The following is a 15,485-nucleotide window of genomic DNA, read 5'->3' as shown; positions in this document are numbered from 1 at the left end:
CTCAGCTCAGGTGAGGCAATACTTTGGAATGCCATGTTGAGTTCTGAGCTCCCTAGAACAAGAGATGGTGCTGCTAGAGAGAGTCTGACAAAGGCGATGAAGATGATGAAGGGACTGGAGCATCTGTCCTCTGAAGAAAGACTGAGTGACCTGGAACCCTTCACTTGGAGAAGAGAAGGTTCAAGGGGAATCTCATCAGTACATACAGATACCTGGAAGAAAGGATGCAAAGAAGACAGAGCCAGGCTCTTTCTAAGTGTTGCTGACAGGACAAGAGGCACTGGACCCAAATGGAAACACAGGAAAATCTTCCTCAACATCAGGAGACATTACCTTACTGTGAGTATGGCCAAGCTCTGGCACAGGTTGCCCAGAGAGGTTGTGGCGCTTCTGTCCCTGGAGACACTCAGAAGCCATCTGAACATGATCCTTGGCAACCTGCTCTGAGCGTCCCTTCTGGAGCTGGGTCGTTGGACAACATGACCTCCAGAGGTCACTTCCAACCTCAACCAGTCTGTGATTCTGTGGAAAACATCCTGGTTTGGGCAGCTTCTGTTGCTTGTGGTAAGGACATAGAAGTGCTGGAGCATGTCCAGAAAAGGGCAACGAGGCTTGTGAAGGACCTAGAGCACAAGTCCAGTGAGGAGTAGCTGAGGGAGCTGGGGTTGTTTAGTCTGAAGAAGAGGAGGCTGAGGAGAGACCTCATTGCTCTTTACAACTACCTGAAAGGAGGCTGGAGTGATGAGGGGGACAGCCTCTTCTCCCTGGTGATGTGTGATAGGACCAGAGGGAATGGATGCAAGCTGGGCCAGGGGAGGTTAAGGTTAGATATTAGGAAGCATTTCTTCACTGAAGGGTTGTCAGACATTGGACTAGTTTGCCCAGGGAAGTGGTGGAGTCACCATCCCTGGAGGCATTTAAACGGCATGTAGACCTGGTGCTTAGGGACATGGTTTAGCAGCAAGCCTGCCATGTTAGGTCTAGGGTTGGAGTAGATGATCTTGGAGGTCTCATCTAGCCAGAGACATTCTGAGATTCTGTGTGAAGCTACAGCTGAAGTTAGTAGCTCAGATCCACTTCTGTGGAACTCACCACACCATTGTTTTAGCAAAGGCATCTATTTTAATTAAAATACTTAAATTAGTTTTAAGCAACAATAAATTCCTTTATTGTTCTTAATTTTAAATATTCTCCTTCCTTTTTTTTTGTGCTTACACTGCTTAAGGCATCCAAATGGTACTCGGAGAAATACGTGATTGCACTTTTCCTTATATGTCAGAAATAGGCCTCTGTCTGCATATAGCAGCTTATGTTTTACTATTCATCTTGAAGTGATTAGTATGTTTTAGACATTCTTTTCATAACGAGATCATAAACAGAAACAATGTACTGAAGGCATGCACGGAGGTTATAATCCCCAAGTCAAACTCCTTTGTGTTACCAAGATGTTGGCCATATAACATAAATTCTTAAAACTTTTCTGCCAGACTGACTCTGGCAAAGCTTCTGGGGCTTCATTTAAATTATGTGAGAGATCACTAGAGCTCTTTAGCACCCATGCTCACAATCCTGTGTTTTCTTGTTCTCCCAGCTTATTCTGCATGGCAGATATTTTTTAATTAGTTCGTTAACATAATTACTGAATTCCACTGGGAAGCACTGGAACAGTGTTGGTATGTTATCTCTATATAGGAAGATCTGATTGTATTTATGTCAGCAAGAGTTAGCACACGATGTGACAAGATGATGATAAAGCACAAGCAGATGAAGAAAATGTGGATTTTTTGGGTGGAAAAGGAGAGACGGAGAATTTCTTTGTTCCACTAAATCATTGCCTTTAATACCAACAGTTGAGATTGCCCCTTTTAAGCTCTGAGTACTGGTAATTCCTCCTGAGCTAAGTTCTGTAGTGTTTGCAGGTCCATAGTATGTTGTGTACTTTGTTCTGAGTTACCAGACCACTCTGCTGGAGGAAGGGACTTGATGTAGCACTTGTGACTGTGGAGACTACTTTTTACTTTTCCAAACTCCATGTTAGGGTACATAGTCTGTACAAAGAAGTTGCAGGATTTTGCTACAGCTAGGTATGAAAAGGCAAGAAAAAAGCAATACAGCAGTGTTGTTCACAGTGAATGAAAAAAACATCCAGCAGTTGGTTAAAGCAAAAACTCTCAGAGCAAGCTAAGGGGCATGCTGAACAAACTGGGATTGAGGTACTTGCTGCTTCACTAAAATACTTCAAGGATATATGATCAACTCTTGAAATTCATGTGCCAAACTCAACCTGGCTGAGAAAGGTGAATGGGGAATTTAATCCAAACAAGTAGTAAAGGGTGGTAGATCTGTGAGTAGTGCTAGATCTGTGAGTAGTGCATAGGCAGAAGCAGGTATGACTGCACAGAGGTAAACTGTGACAAAGAAAATAAAGGGGACAAAATGGAGCTCTAGGAGTGTGCTACAAAAGTTTTAACAAGAGAGTAGTATTAGCAATTCAGGAAGCAATTATTCTCCAAGTGTGATAACTCCTGTCTGAGGAGGCTTCTTTTCAAGAAAAAGAAAGGTCAGATGAGACTGCATTAAATATTTTATCTGAGGGTTTTAGAAACTGGGATCTGGCTAATGCTTTTTGATGCTTTTCTTTCTGTTGATGACATCAGATTCACAGAGACTTTTATTAAAGGAACACAGAACCCCTTGGTATTCCTGTAAAATTCTGTCTTTGTCACTTCTCGATTATATCAGACCCACTCAGTCCATAGTTTGAATGCTTGGCATTTTTTAAGTGAATGCTTTCATCAACAGCCTAGTCTGGGAGTTGATCTGAACAAGTACAACTTGCAAGCCTTACTGTTGGAAAACAGGTTGTAATTTCAATGTACATTAGATGACAAGAGAGTGACAAGATTTAACTACTGAGTATGAAGTTGCTCCTGCTCTCCACAGGATGTGCATCTCGCAGTCTCAGTGTATCTTAAGTAGCTGTTTAGCACCTTTCCATGATTGATTATATTCTTGTATAGAAAATCATGGTAGTATTGTCATTCATTATTACCATGAACAGCTTTTAAAAAATTAAAGAAGCAAAACCAATACAAATTCAAACAGTTAAGTTTTGGTTTGATGGTTTTTTTCCCCAAGATAAAATTTTGTTCACTTAAAGGCTTAAGTGATATCTTTTCAGTTTCTGGGAAGTACTCATTTCCTGCTGCTGCCATTTATTTTACTGTTCTTTGACAACAAAACAATGAAAGACATGCAGTGGTTGTTTTTAACCCCTGATCTGATGAAAAATCTGGCTCAGTTTAAACAAGCATTAATAAATGACACAAGGTGCATGCGTACTGTGTGTGATGAATGCATATTGAGGCCCAAGGGTCAAAAGACAAACACTGTATTAGTTTTGCTTGGAAGGGAGCTACCAGGTGGGCTGGATTTGAATAATTGATGGAATCTGTCTTCTGTCTAGATGATGATAAATCATGTCCAAATTCCTTAAAATACTAAAGAGATTAAAAGTTTGCTTTTTGGGTAAACTGGATTGCACTAGTTATCTAGAGTACAAATGGTTGCAGAAAGTTTATGCCTCTGATAAAGTCCTCAGTCCATTTACAATCAAACTGTTGCATTTGGACATGATACTGTGCTGACTAAATCAGCACAGATTCAGGAATTAAATGCAAACTTTTCCAGCACATGAACTTCGAACCATGTCCAGTGGTTAAAAAAAAAAAAATTATTTTAAGAAATTTCCTGATTTCTCGACTATGGGCAATTAAACCTGCTGAAGTGAAAAAGCGGGTGAATTGTCAAAGCCTGTGTCATAGGTTTTATCAGTAGCACAAACACCGTGAGTAACAAAAACTGACAAAATACTAAAATTTGAAACCGCCATGCTTTGAGATGAGAACATCCTCCTGAACATGAGTACTGTATTTTACTTTAGAGTCCTACCCTATCTGTATCTCACTGTTTATAGTGGTAAAGAGCTGTTTGTGGAAGGGAAAAAGTAGAAAGAAAGTGAACTTGAGTGTGAAGAGGGAAGTTGCTTTCTTCTGCATCTTAAGTAAAGTTTATCAGCTGCTTCATTGACTAGTGCATGCAAGCTAACAGGAAAAACTGATTGCAAATGGAAAATAGGGTAATGGTTTAAATTCTTAATTTATTTAGCATTAATGAAAAATGTAGGGAAAAAATGAGGAAATATTTTTCCTTAAAGCTTTGAAAATAAGGTAATACGTATTTTAATCATAATGGAGAAGAAAGTGAAATAAAATTGTGGATTTTTAACATAGACAGTGTGTTGCTTTAATTCTATAATGGAATTCCATATGCAATTGTAATCCAATAAGAGAAAATAGTATGAAGTTGACCTCTGCACAGAAGAAACTCTCTGGAAGCCATGTGGCCCCCTTTTTTGCAACCTGCAAAGGACACTTTCCTTTATTTCTATTCCACAGTGTGTAGAACTAATAAAATAAATTAATTTTTGTCTCTTCTGTGAAAGGGCAAACTGTTTGACAAGAAAGATTGCCTGCAATCTCATAGAAGAGCTTCTGCTGGTGTTGGAACAAAACTTTTCAGCCTTCCCCCTCTGTGAATGTAAAATCATAGAATCACAGAATGCCAGGTTGGAAGGGACCTCAAGGATCATCTGGTCCAACCTTTCTAGGTAGTACTATAGTTTGTATGAGATGGCTCAGCACCCTGTCAAGCTGAGACTTAAAATGTCCAGTGTGAGGGAATCTGCCACTTCCCTTGGGAGACTATTCCAATGTTTGACTGTCCTCATGGGGAGAAATTTACCTCTTGTGTCCAATTGAAATCTCCCCTTGTGCCCAACTTGTGCCCATTACCCCTTGTCTTTTCCATGTGACTCTTTGTAAATAGGGAGTCTCCATCTTCTTGGAGCCACCCTTTAAGTACTGGGTGCACATGAAATTGTAATATTTGGTGCATGTGAAATTTTTTGCAAAAAATTTTGTTGTACAGTTGCTTTATTCTGAGCTCTCTGATAGCTATAGATTAACTGAACTTTTAAAAATAGCTGCTGAAAAGCTAAATACTGACATATAATTTGCATATCATGCACTGGTCTGGAGCTTGTTCTCCCTTTCCTTGTGTACAAAGAGTGTCAGTCTTCTTTAACCCTGGTTACTTCAAAGGGGCCTCTGTGATCCATGGTTTCACTTTAACTGCCCATTTGCACTTACACATTTGAGTAATTTGGTAGTTTTGTATAAAAACCTACAGAAATACAGAATGTTTTATTTCTAAACAAATGAAGTGGGGAACAAAAAATGCAGCACAATTTGAACTGGAAAGCAGATAATGAAATACAGCAGGAAGTTACTGAAAGAAATATGTAAAGTGAAAATTTCAATATATTTTCTAATAGCATTTATTTAACATTGACAGTCCAGCCTAAAGAAGTCTGTTAAATTCTAGTCCTACTTATTACTTCAGTATACAAGGTTACACAGATCATGTGCTGTACATCTTAACCTGGCTCAACAGCACCTAGTTTCTATTGAATCAAATAGTTTAACTTCAGTCCAGAAAGAACATCCTGCAAGAATTACTGTTGAGTTAAGGAGGACAAGAGGGTGGCCTGTGTGTACAGGCAGAGATCCTTTCAAAATAAGAATCTGCATTTTGTAATCGCCATATATAAGGAATGATCTGAAGGCATGGAATACCAAGAGTACCAACTTCTTAGATGTTTAAAGCTATCTAAGTCATAAGTAAGACATGTAAAAGTATTTTGAGCTTATATGGAATCAAATACAACACACATGCACGTCTGAGTCACGTTACTGCTGTTACTGCCATATATTACTTTGATGCTGACCTGGATAAATGTCCTGGGGTTTGCTGTTTTTTTTTTTTTTAAGAATAATTTCAGACCTCTCTATCTATCAGCAAAAGCCATATGAAATTATGTAACTTGTACCAAGTAATCCTTCTTTTTTGTCTTTGTAGATGTTGATGAATGCCAGGCTATCCCAGGAGTCTGTCAGGGAGGAAACTGCATTAATACAGTAGGTTCGTACGAGTGCAAGTGTCCCCCTGGTCACAAACAGAATGAGGCAACTCAGAAATGTGATGGTAAGTGATGTTGTCTGAGAACACACAGAAAAAGCAGTTAAGTAAAGCACTGGAGAGCTTTTGTAATGAAAGAGAAGGTCTGAATAGTTGCAATGTCATATCTGAATAGACGTGCTGTTCAGAATATTTGAACATTCATGTCGGAACATACCCTGCTTTTTATTTCTTCCTCTCTGCACTGTCTTTTTCTACTTTGCTGTTCAGATTTTGCATTAGATGGTTTTTTTTTCTGTCTGACTTGTGGGGGTAAAGACAGTGTTTATCTTGTTTAAAAATTTAGAACTGTTGGTAGAGAATGCATCTGTGAGCAGCATATAACTGCAGCTGAGTTATTAGGATTCTGTTTTATCAAAAATGTCCAAAATATTCTAGTAGAGGCACATACTTTGATTCTTCCGACTACATTGTGAAAAGCAAATGTGGCAGTTTTGGTAATGGAAGTCAGAAATTACTGCTATGTACAGCTTGTGTTCAAGAGCCTGGGTAAGTAAAAGATACATAGGAAATGTCCTCTTTTAGATGGAAAATCAAATAGACCATATTCAATAAGCATAGTTTAAAAAACACAAACCATGTTTATTCAGTAAACATGTTGATAAAATAAATAATAACTATTCTGCATGGTTTAAAGTGATGTGGTTGAAAACTGAGGAGTTTTTGTGGGTTCAGTGAAGATTTCACTGATTTGAGAAAATTTGCCATGCCTTTGAAAAAAACTAGGCCTCAGACTTCATCCCAACCAGTAGCTAGGTGCCTTCACATTCAAGTTACATAGATAAGAGAACTGCTTGTTCAAGGCTTGGACTTGTGGTTAGGTATCAATTTAAGTATGTTATCAAATTACATTATGCTCAGTATTCCGTTACAAATATGTGGTTTGTAGCCAGTTTTGGAAGTTGTCTCAGAGTTTTTTTTAGTTCTGCCTACAGTGGATAATTATCAGGAAAAAAACCTAATACAATCAGTTTGAAAAACACATTTTAGAAGTGAAAATATTGCATCTAGTGTTTTTGCAAGCAATACTGAAGAGTAAGTAAAAATACCCAAAGATATTTTTACTCTAATCCTGCCCTCCAACTTTTTGGTTTTTGGGCTTTTTTTATATTGACCACTTCCAGGTTCTATTCAGTGCACTGTAATGAGTTTTTCTAGGGTGGGCCTGTCTGTATCTTTTTAAAACCCTCCAAGAATCAGCAAGAAATAGAGCTGCAACCATAGAAACAGAAATATTCTTAAAACGGCTGGGGAGAAATAGAAGCACCTTATGTTTGTGTCTGTGCATGTGCATCTGTTTACTTACACAGCTGTCTACAAGGCTGTGCTGATAGGCATCCTGGAGCACCAGGAGCTTTGCTGAAACACTGGGGAAAAGAATCTCTCCATACCTTGGAGATGATAGAACAGGAGAAGAGTTGTAGAGCAATGCAGCAGTATTGGCACCATCTCCACAGCCTTTTGCAGAATCGAGGGAGAAGCCAGGAGGCACCAAGTGGAGTGAAGAATCCTACAAAATAAGATGACTGGAAGGGAGAATGGTAATCAGAGCCACCTTTCTTGGGAGAATTAAGTCCAAGGCATTTCATTACTTTGTGCTGCATGGCAACCTTGGAGGAACAGGGCTAAGCATGAAGTCCTAGCACATCCTGGTAAAATCTTTCATTTTTCTCAGGAGACAGGATAGGTAGTGAGATTTTTCTTGCCAGGGAAGCAAATAGGAAGGAGTAGTAAACTGACAGATACTATTAATGATTACATGCAATTTAGTTTATGACTAAGTTTGTATAGCACTGTCTGGCACTACTGTCAGGTATGAGGTGGTGCTGTGCTGATGTATGTAACTTGTGCACCAGAGCTAGTTTGTATCAGCTCAGAGCACAGGCACAGTGAATTTAACAGCAGCCTATACTTAGCTTAAATCTGAAATATACCTGACATGCTTAGTTTTGTTAACACAATAGTGCTTTCATTGGCTTCTAAGCAGTGTATTTCTGCGACGGCTACACAACATTTGGGCAGTGAATAAGCACTTACTGTTTCCATTGTCTTTGCGTAACTGGCTATTTTTGCCATCAATTTGTGTTATGCTGGATATCAAACAATAAATGCAATTCTCATTATTTTGAAAAATTCTGGCAATACACTTTATTTTTCAGCAGAATCCAAGCTTAAGTGTATTGAGCTTCACAACATAAACTACACAAAATGCAAAAACATTTTCTTACTGTTATTATTGTATTCAATATAAGCAACTACGAGGAAAAAAAATTGCAATTGTTGAATTTTTTCTATGTGACTGTGATGCCTCACTTGAAAGAATGGATTTGAAAATCTTAGCAATGTAATCTATTAATCATTTTGAAGTTGATGCAAAACCAGCTGTAATTGCTAAATAAACATATAGTGTCTTTGTGTAGGTAATGTATAGAGTAGAAGTGTATGCTTGGTTGTTACTCATCTTGGACTTTTGTTACCAGTTGCAAGAAATTTCACTGGAAGACTTGTATTTGAACTTGTATATTTACATGTGTTAATTTTGACAGGACTCTCAGTTTGAGACTATTCAGAACTTTTATAGTCATAATTGCGAATATTAAACTAATTTTTTTTATTAATAATTACTTATCCTTGTTCATTAGAAGTGTGCTTGTTTTTTTGATTCCCTCGGTCATGGTATATTTATTATTATTCCATGAGACTTGTATGGCAGGGGTAGGGCAATGGTGCTTTTGCCCAAGCCAGCTTTTGAGGTGTCCTAAAAAAAATGGCATTTCATCTGAGCAAAGACAGCATTTGAGTACCTGTTAGGATGGACTGCTCTCTCGGTTCAGTAAATGAAGTGCCTGTTCTTCTGTAATTGCCCATGACAGTACTCATGCTTTATTGATATTAACCCTAGAACAGATCCATATGAAAGAGAGCTGCTAACTCCTCTCAGGCAAGGATGCAGTTAAAAATATAACAAATAGATATTTTCATAGAGATCCAAAAAATGCAGGTCATTTTGTATATGTTATGTTTCTGCCCAGCATCTGCACCCCAGCTTTGATGCTGGAAGGAGAACTTTATCAGTTTCTTTCCCTCTGAAAACAGTTTTTAAAGCATTCTTTGCATTCTGCTTCTTTAAGCTCTGCTTTAATTGTTAAAATAATTATTCAACATCCTTCCTGATGGCATCCACAGGAATAGGTGAATGTATTTTTGACATATATTTGCTTAGAAATCTGTGGTGCTCATGGGACCGTGCATAATAGAAGTGAAACATCACCTGCAGCCTGAAATATTTGCTTTTATTTCATAGTTCAGTAATCAATGCTTTTTCATTTCCTGCTTTGTTGGCACCTGCTGCAGAACAGGTCATATGCTCTGGCTTTGTTTCTTCTAAGCCCCTGTGACAGAAATTAGTTACTAATTAGTCCTTTGTCACAGCTTCCCTACTAGCTTCTCTAGTCACATAATTCCCCACAGGGAATTATGCAGATAACAACCTGCAGTGCCCAGTTCATACAGTTTTTTTGCTGGGAAAATGAACCTTAGTTAAGCTGTTGCTTGTCCATTTCCCCATGCTTCACAGCCAAAGTAGCAATGCCAAAATTATACCAGTGTAATACCATGCTTACATTATTCCAAGAGTGGAGCAGAGAATGAAAACCAAGCCATAGTTTCATTCATTATTTTTATTTTTAATAAACGCTTTGAGAATTTGTAATCTCTCCATGTGAGATTTATAGCATAAAACTATAGTCAGTCCTTCAAACAATTGCACTTTCAGTTAGTGGGACTGGTCATTTGAGTGAAGCTATGTGGTTTACATATATGGATTGTGCCACATGGAAGGATATAAGGAATTGATCTCCTACATGGTAGAACCTCTGTACAGATAAATTATTTAATAGAAGGTACATTGCTTTAATGAAGTTTTTTATTGAAAACATTATATAGAAGTGATGTAGTGTGGAGTATTTTGCTGACTCGTTTCCCTTCTTTTAGTATGGAAAACCAGATCAAGTAATACTTGCTGACTACAAAAAAAATCCAAGTTGGAGTCAGTAACCAGGCAAGGCTCCAGTGTTCAGAGGCAGAGGCTGGAATCTTACAGTAACTATTCAGACCTTCTATTTAACAAGTCTTCTACTTACAGAGGGATTTAAGATCCCCTGCTATATCCTTTGCCCTTAAACATCCAGATATATTTTTTGAGTTAGGGTTTTTCTCCTGTTGGTCCTCCTGGAAATAACAGCTATTGTTAGAATAAGTAGGAATGTTCATGTTGTGCTTTTTGTGCCATTATGGATTTTGCTAGAACTGTGCTAAGTTACAAGCATTGCTTTGCTAAGCAATTTGCTTTCATTATATTCCTGTGGGTTTTTTCATTTAATAAATAAATAAACAATCAAGCAAGCAATTAAATAAATAAAAGGCATGTATTTGGCTTAGCAGGTTTATTTTGAGCCTCAGTTTACTGACACTGACCTAGAAATTAATTGCATTTATATACCAGTAAAGAGGGTTTAAAGGATTTCCAAAGTAGATGAGAACAACTTGTGTGTGTGTATGCCCTGAAGTGTTGAAATGTAACTAGTTAGCTGAGTCAATCTGAGAAAATATGACCTTTAAAACTAGTCTAGTTCAGAGTTCAACATTACTGATTTTATTTATAAGCTTTTCTGTATTCCTGATTTATAGACTTTCCACAGTAGCCGGAACAACTCCTTCCACTACTGGTCAAGTCATGGAAGGATTCAAGACATGGTCAAAAAGCTGAATAAAATCTGGAAAAGGCCATTACAGGGTTGCACCAAATTCCAGATATCCGGAACACTGGTGTGATGTCTTAGATAAACAAAAGAAAACACCAAAGCCTTCTCTTTTTTTGTCCTAAAATGTCTGATCTACATAATATTCAGTTATCATTGTCTTTTTAGGAATGAAATTCTGTTCTGTTTAGGATGTTATCTTCTAGGATTAATGGAACTGACATACATGAGTTATTCAGAGGTGGATTGTATATAGATAAAGGAGAAATAAGCTTTCAGTTGTGCTTGCTGGTTTGCATAAGAGGTAGATTACTACTTAGTAGTACTTCAAGAATCTAATAAATGCATTCCACTTACTCTTCTCAAATTGAAAATACATTGTGCTCCTTGACTAAAAATAGTCATGACACCCTTTACAGTCAACAGTACTGTAGGAGGTAGGATGTCTCCAATGCTCTTCCAAAAACATATGTTGCTGTATGGTTGTCATCAAAGGGTCAGGACTATATAACATAGGCTAATTCCCTTTTTAAAAAAACATGTAACAAAAATGCCAAAAACCTTTTAAAATAAACAGTTCTATTTCTGCTTTTCCTGATTTAATGTACAATTTCACTACACTGTGTTTTATTCAAATCTGACACTACAAGGTATTACTAAAACTGTTTTCAGGGAAACCTGTTTTGGAACTCAGCAGCTGACAGCCCCTTTTCTAGTATTTTTAATTCAGTTATTCATAAAATCCTGCTTACTGTAGCAGTAAAATTATGAATTCTGGATGACAGCTAGCAGGGCTGGTTTTTTTGGCAGAAGTTCCCCTATTAATACTCACACCTGCAAAGTTTATGCCGCACATTTAAATTGATTCTCACATTGAAACTGGCTTTCTCATCATCAGTGCAACGTTGGAACTACAGCCATCTACCATAATTTTCACCCTTAGGACAGCATCTCCTCTCACTGTCTTTGGAGCATTTTCCCCCAGACCATTAATTTATGTCTTTTGGAGGTGGAAATTGACTAATTTTTTCAGTCAGCCATCCTAAAAATAGCTGTTCCTGAGGTAAAGTCTCAGAATTTCCAGTCAGAGGTAACAGAGATCTTGTTGAAAGAATTGCACATGCAAGGACCAGGGAGGGGAAGGAGAGACTGAGCTTTAGCTCAGAAACTAATGAAACGAATCCACTGACTTGTTACTGCTCCAGTAAGTAAGAAAATCATTCTTGTACAAGGTTTCTCTGTGTTATTTAATTAAAAAAATGCTTTTCTCTCCACATAGAGAGGGCTTTGGAGTCTTCCTTCCACTCTGGTCTTTGCCTATATTACAGGAAGGTACTTCCTCCCTTCCCAGCTCCTTGTCATTCTTGGACAAGAGCCCTAGACAGTGTTAAACTCCTATGCATGTAGCCAGGTGAGAAGGATGTTCTGTGTCCTGCAGCTTTGCAGAAGTGGCTTATTGCTTCATTCCTATGTCTTGCACTTGCCAGCACTACAAACTCCATGTGCTCATTACCTCAATGGGCTTTGTACTGTATGACCAACTAGTTTAGAATTTGGTTTCCTTTGGTAGAAGATCAGATGTTGTGTTCTTATAATTAAGGTTACTGCCTTTAAAGTAGCAGATACGTGTTGCAAACAAAGTGAAAATCAGGGGGAAACTTTCAGGTTTCAAGTGCTTGCTGGTTTTAATAGTCATGTATTTCTAGATTAATTCTTCTTGTAGCTGCTGTTTCACCTCAGTTACAAAAAAAAAAAAAAAAAAAAAGGAAAAAAAGGGAGAAAAAAAGGAAATAGATGCTATTAAACTGACAAGATTTAAAACCTGCTCTTAGAGAGTGACTGAATGAAATAGGTGTTTTGAAAATACTATGTAACTAGTTCCTAGCACAGAGATTCTTAAATTTAACTTGCTCATTTACCCTGGTGGCACTTTTGGGGATGTCTGGTAGTGGTAGACTAGGGGGAATGGATCAAAACTAAAGATGAGTAGATTCAGATTAGACATGAGGAGGAAATTCTTCACCATGAGGGTGGTGAGACACTGGTGCAGGTTGCCCAGAGAAGTAGTGGAAGCCCTATCCCTGGAAATGTTCAAGGCCATGCTGGATGGAGCTCTGAACAACCTGATCCTAGTGGGAGGTGTACCTGCCCGTGGCAGGGGGGTTGGAACTAGATGATATTTAAGGTCCCTTCCAACCCTAACAATTCCATGATTCTGTTTTCTTGAGACTGAAGGTGTGCTTGGAGGGATGATAAAATAGTGGAGTTTTCTTGCATGAGTCCAGTGACTGTGTCATTGCAAAGGTGTCACTTTCCAAAAAGAGTAGGTCCTCATTTAATTAAATTTTCTTGTCTGCCTTCCTGACGTGATGTTTCAGGCCATGTGTGTACACAGAAGACAGTATTCCTGTTTAAAAGACTGACAGGTTGTTAAAAGAGCTGTACTGCGTGAAAGATCTCAACAGGGCATGCAGCTGGTTCCAGTTCTGTTTTGATTTACACAAAGGTTTTCATTTATTTGGGTTAAATCAGATAGTAAGCTGTTCACCACGTTATATACATGTATTGTCTTTAATATAGTAAATTAATGCAAGAGTTCAGAGATTTCCTGGGGAATTACTTGGTTTTGATTTATACCATCATTTGAAATTCTGGAATGTCTGCAGTGGGTAACTATGAAGTCGTCAGTGGAAGCATTATTTCTTAGAAGTGTTTTAATTTGACAAAAATGACACTTCTTTTTGCACATAATTGATCATTTGTCTAAATTGAGGGAAATAGCTGTCATAATTTCGTAAGTATTTTAATATACAATGTAAATTTTTTGTGTCCTCTGAAACACTTAAACCTAGTAAAAAGTCAAAATGTTCACTTTCACAGATTCTGCTTCATGGTTCAAAACAAACAACAAAGGCCACAGGATATTTACATGTTTGGTGTAGTTGGGAAGTTTGAAGTCATGTTACCTTCAAGATAAATAGTATTTTCTACAATGAGAATCCAAATGAAATGCCAGTGGGAGAGGGATTGTTTTATTCATACCTTCACTTTACAAAGAACAGTTTTCATCTTCTCAGTGGCCTTGTGACAAAACTTAATTTTCCTTTTTCAGTGCTTAATTGTATTTAAAGGGAGTTCTTCATGTGTGGACCTTCCCATAGTAGGGAGTTACCTTTTTAATATAGTCCCTGTATGTGCCAGATCTTTTTGGCACTCTTCATTGTCTTTGAGTTTTCAGTGTGGAGAATGTAGCAGGGAAGGAGCAAAGTATTAATCACATAAAAGCCTCCTAAGGAAGAATACCTGCTGAAGTTTATTTCTCAAATAATCATTCATCTGAAGAGGATTTCTGGGGTAACAGGTCCAAGGAAATGATAGGTCAGTGTAAAAGTGCAAGGAAGGTGTGTGGGTTCCCAAAGATTTCTTACAAGGGATATGAGCACCTTTGCAATATTTTCACAAGATAGTTTCTGTAATACCCTCTTTCTGATGCCTCTCCTGCATTATTTGACATAAGACAGTTTGGGTTGAATAGTCAGGGGTTTTTTTTTTTATTATTTGTGTTTCTCAGTATGAAATTTCATTTAAATTAATACTGCATCCAGATTTGTACAAAGAAGCTAAGCCAAAGTCTTGTACCTATGACTAACTTTGGTATTAAGCCATGCAAAACCTGTGGTATCATAAAATTGCAACTGGAAAACATAACTCAAGCTATTTAGAAGGTTGGCCCACTCTTTCCCAGGTTTTCTCAAAATGCCTCCTATATTAAACCCAGGACATAGTTCCCATTTAGTGAAAGCTACTTAAAAAGCTGATGTGCAGAGGTCACTTAAAAGCAAAATTAGGTTACTAAAATGACCCTAAAATATTTGTATGTCTAAAGAGTGACACAGCTGTAGAACTAAGTGGTTACTTAAAATGGCTCATTCCTATAAATGGTCACAGCACAGTCTTAACTCTCTGTTCTGCCCACTTTTATTTCTTCTGTTCCAGTTTTCACTGCTGTGCTTTACATCTCTAACAATACAGTCATAGAATCATAGAATCATAGAATCATAGAATCCTAGGGGTTGGAAGGGACCTCGAAAGATCATCTAGTCCAACCCCCCCACCAGAGCAGGATCACCCAGAGCACATCACACAGGAACATGTCCAGGCGGGTTTTGAATGTCTCCAGAGAAGGAGACTCCACAACCTCTCTGGGCAGCCTGTTCCAGTGCTCTGTCACTCTCACAGTAAAAAAAATTTTTCTGATATTGACCTTAAACCTCCTATGCTCCAATTTGTATCCATTACTCCTTGTCCTATCACTGGACATCACTGAAAAAAGCTTGACTCCATCTTCTTGACACTCACCCTTTACGTATTTGTAAACATTGATGAGGTCACCCCTCAGTCTCCTTTTCTCCAAGCTAAAGAGACCCAGCTCCCTCAGCCTTTCCTCATAAGGGAGATGTTCCACTCCCTTCATCATCTTTGTGGCTCTGCGCTGGACTCTTTCAAGCAGATCCCTGTCCTTCATGAACTAAGAGGCCCAGAACTGGACACAATACTCCAGATGCGGCCTCACCAAGGCAGAATAGAGGAGGAGGAGAACCTCTCTTGACCTACTAACCACACCCT

The 15,485-nt window shown here is 38.2% G+C and overlaps 1 protein-coding gene across 2 annotated transcripts in view; it reads left to right on the top strand.

The window, feature by feature from the left end:
* FBN2 (fibrillin 2) overlaps nt 1–15,485 on the top strand; it is a 160,306-nt gene that overhangs the window by 36,794 nt on the left and 108,027 nt on the right. For both annotated transcript variants that reach the window (XM_051642419.1, XM_051642418.1), the window contains exon 7: nt 5,980–6,105. In XM_051642419.1, the coding sequence (XP_051498379.1) occupies nt 5,980–6,105 (126 nt within the window). The remainder of the gene's footprint in view (nt 1–5,979; nt 6,106–15,485) is intronic.

This window comes from Apus apus, chromosome Z (assembly GCF_020740795.1).
Source record: "Apus apus isolate bApuApu2 chromosome Z, bApuApu2.pri.cur, whole genome shotgun sequence".
Lineage (NCBI taxonomy): Eukaryota > Metazoa > Chordata > Aves > Apodiformes > Apodidae > Apus > Apus apus.
This window is presented reverse-complemented; position numbering and strand designations above follow the sequence as displayed.